The sequence below is a fragment of the Colias croceus genome, chromosome 4 (assembly GCF_905220415.1).
Source record: "Colias croceus chromosome 4, ilColCroc2.1".
Taxonomy (NCBI): Eukaryota; Metazoa; Arthropoda; class Insecta; order Lepidoptera; family Pieridae; genus Colias; species Colias croceus.
Genome location: NC_059540.1, coordinates 1,597,115 through 1,601,142, shown reverse-complemented (window position 1 = coordinate 1,601,142; position 4,028 = coordinate 1,597,115). Strand labels below are relative to the sequence as shown.

General features: G+C 30.7%; 1 protein-coding gene across 1 annotated transcript; it reads left to right on the top strand.

Annotated features, from left to right (window-relative positions):
- The first annotated feature begins 396 nt into the window (after nt 1–396).
- LOC123691077 lies at nt 397–1,602 on the top strand. Its single transcript, XM_045635307.1, has one exon. It carries the CDS (start codon nt 558–560, stop codon nt 1,239–1,241), a length of 684 nt encoding a protein of 227 aa, XP_045491263.1. The 5' UTR covers nt 397–557; the 3' UTR covers nt 1,242–1,602.
- The last annotated feature ends 2,426 nt before the right edge of the window (nt 1,603–4,028 follow it).

Here is a 4,028-nt window from a genome sequence, read left to right as displayed (position 1 = left end):
GATTTTATTTCACCAAAGATGTTTACTATCTATATAATATATACCTTACCATAGTATTTAATTGGAAACAATATAATAAATTGTATAATGCATTCTTTATAATATTTATAACATAGCTAGCAATTTTTGCACGCCATTTAAAATGGCAGTAGACGAGCAATTAAATATATTTGAATTTGAATAATTAGTCTTGTGAATGAATTAGTGGCTCAGAGCAATAAACCTATTATTGCTCTGAGATTAGTGGATTTATCATGAGGTAACTAAGGAATTAGCTGAGGAAACCTTAAACGACTATGGTAACACTCTTCATAAATAATTTTTAAGGCTGTGGTACAGTCATTTATAGTCTATAGCTATTCTATATTTTTAGATTGTCAACTGACAACTTGTCAATTATTATTTATTAGCTATCTGTGAGATTGTTGGTCGTTTATTGGTGTTATTTATGTTTTTTACCACATTTATTTATATTTGACCATTTTATTTTAATTCCTTTAGTTTCGTTCAAACTCATACTATGATTCTTTGGATACCTCTCTCAGTGAACAATCAATATGGGTGACCTGAGTGCCTCTGATTGTTCCTGGAAGAAAATGGTCTTGTCGAAGTCCGAAAATAAATGGAGTTCTATGATAAAATCTGAATCAATAAGAGTTGAACAGACGATGAACACTAACAGTTTCTCTTTAAACGACGATGCGTGTAATTTTCCTGCTGTAAAAGTAGAGAGAGATGACAATACTTCAATGGAAAACTATAAATTTGTCATTGAAGAAGATGCCTCTGTAAGCACTGAAGATGATCCCTTGATGACCGATAATTCGGACATTACTACTGAAGCCAAGTCGGTGCGGGTTGGTAGACGAATTTCAGGCCCTAAAAATGAGACTCCTGAAGAGCGTACAGCTCGTCTAGCCAGGATGTCGGCATATGCTGCTCGTAGACTTGCAAATGAAACTCCAGAGCAACGGGCCGTGCGTCTCAAACGCATGTCAGAATATGCAGCTAAGCGCCTTGCAACAGAGTCGAGTGACCAGAGAGCTAAAAGATTGGCAAGAATGTCTGCTTATGCGGCCCGCAGACTTGCTAATGAGACAACTGAGCAAAGAGAAGCTAGACTAGCTAGAATGTCTGCTTATGCTGCTCGGAGACAAGCCATGAAGAAAGCTACAGCTGCTATTAAAAATAATATATCCAATCTTTCTGATTCTGTTTATGAAGGATCTAACCAGAGTTAATATTATTACACAAGAACCCAATCCATTTAATAATAGCATAAAATTATTTTTTTATACATACATGGATTTGATTTATATATAGAATTTTTATGGACTTAGAGAGTTGGTCATAGGCCATAGGGCATAATATATACACATTCTGTTTAACCATGATATATATTATTGATATGGACTATTTATAAGCAGAGAATATTTTTGTGTAATTTGTTAATTTAATATTTACAAGGCTACCAACCGCTAAGCAATAATACCACTATTTTTACCTGCAATACATTTTTATAACCAAGTCTTAAATATAAATAAATGCAATAAATATATAATTAAATTTAAATTTTGATAGTTGGTTGCCTTACATAATAATAAAAAATGTAAATAGTATTTTTCATCTCTAATATATAAAAATCAATGCCACTTTTCGTTGTAATTCCATAACTCGAGAACGGCTGAACCGATTTCGATAATTCTTTTTTTATTATATTCCTTGAAGTACGAGGATGGTTCTTATGTAGAGAAAACGTTAATATGTACCACGGGCGAAGCCGGGGCGGACCGCTAGTTTTGTATATAATATACACAAAGCACATAATATGCCTTAAGCTTAGTAATAAAAGTTTGAAATTTTTTAATGACTTTTTTAATTTTTTATTTATATTTATAGCAAAAGGTTACTAGGCCTGAAACCTAAAATTAGTAGTCCTTAATACTAATGGCGCAATTTCATTGGTCGTTAAGTCTTTCGGTATACAACAAGCGGGGAATCCCGAGCGAGATAACCAATGAAAGTCACAAGTTAATATGCGTGTACCGTCACCGTCGCATGCGATTCAGAAAACTCTCGCACCCCGCATGCGTATCGATAATAAAATTGCGCCATAATACATATTATAATTTATAAATGCAACTTTAAAAACGCCACTGTTAGTACAAATACATGGATATTAGATAATACATCTTACTATGTAAATAATATCCAAAAAAAAATTTACGTCTTTTACTATTAGTAAGTGTATAACTTGGTGCATAGGGTTGGTTGGGGTCAAGAAAATAAATGATACCAATTCAAATTAATATTTATCACCGTTTATTTAAATATAGACATAGCTACTTACAATGTTGAGATTCACTGAAGTCAAGGAATGATGCATTTTATCAGTCGAGAGAGTACAGTATAAAAAAAATACATTTTTAGATACTAGTCCTCATAATAATTATGATGAAACTTACACTAAAATTTCGACACAGCTTCAGTATTTGAAAAAGATGCGGATACTGATAGTAGTTAATATAAGTCGTTTGTCGATTATTTTATGATACAATTTGTATTAATAATCTATAGATTTTAGATAATACTAGCGGTCCGCCCCGGCTTCGCCCGTGGTACATATTAACGTTTTCTCTACATAAGAACCATCCTCATACTTCAAGGAATATAATAAAAAAAGAATTATCGAAATCGGTTCAGCCGTTCTCGAGTTATGGAATTACAACGAAAAGTGGCATTGATTTTTATATATTAGATTCTGATAATTTATAGATTTTATAAACAGACTTTTCTTAAAATAAAATCTAATCGCATCGTTAATTTCACAAATAACATCAATGTAATCTGATGAAATAAATTGGTTTTAATGAGTCATAATAATAATAAGAATTTACTGGCGTGTTGTTACAGAGTTCATTGGTAAAATTTAAATATTGATATTTACGATTGATAAGTATTTTTATATACCGCATTGCTAAATAATGAAATGAAATAATATTTTATAACTATACACAAATTAGCCTTAACTATTATAAACTTTCTAATAAAATTAACCTAGTTACCTCATCGAGATATAGTTACCTACTTAACTTGCTATACTCCAAATAATTTACAAAATATAAGTATACTTTGTTATTTTAATACTTTTTTAATAAACAACATCTTTATTGTAAATGAGTGTTTATAAAATAACGTAAAATATTGTGATGAAGATTTATAAATTAACAAAAAAATAATATTAAATGCTTAATTAATTTGTGGTGAAGAAAACGACAGGGTTATTTTTTGGATTTTTTCAACATATAAATATGATGAAGAAATAACCCAGTTCGATAATATAGGTTCATGTTATAAACGATAAGATGTTATCTCAGAGTCATAATGTTATTAAGACTTAAGAGCTGCTCTGACAAATCTGAAGCCATCGCATTTTGCAGAACATATATCTAATACTAGTTTAATAGCATTATATTTTAAATACATTATAATCATCTCCAAATTGTCATAACTAGACAAAACTTAAATAAGGCCAACCGGAAGGCACCAGCTGATAAAAAAAGAATCATCAAAATCGATTCACTCAGTGGCAAGTTCTAAGATATTATAAATATGTAGGTACTCAAAAAAAAGTCAACTAAAGAATCTCCTCCATTTTTGAAGCCGGTTGTAAAATAATTTATCTACGTCTTTCCATTTAAACAATAACGTGGACGTAACTGTTATTTCAAATTACTATATGAGGGGTGTACCTAGAATCTAATGCAGATAGTTGCAAGAAGGTTGCAAGTTTTATCATATTATTTGAACTATTAATGCCAACGAAATTGTTTTTAAATTATGTATGACTTCAACCTAAAAAATAATACCTATCAAACCACAGTATCAAACCTATCTACTCTACCTAAAAATATATCAAGTTTAATATTGTGGAAAATCAATATTAAACTTTGGCATTGGAATCAAAGTAAGCTCAAAAATCTTGTGTCAACATCAAAGATAGCTTGAAATTGACCAATCACAGCGTA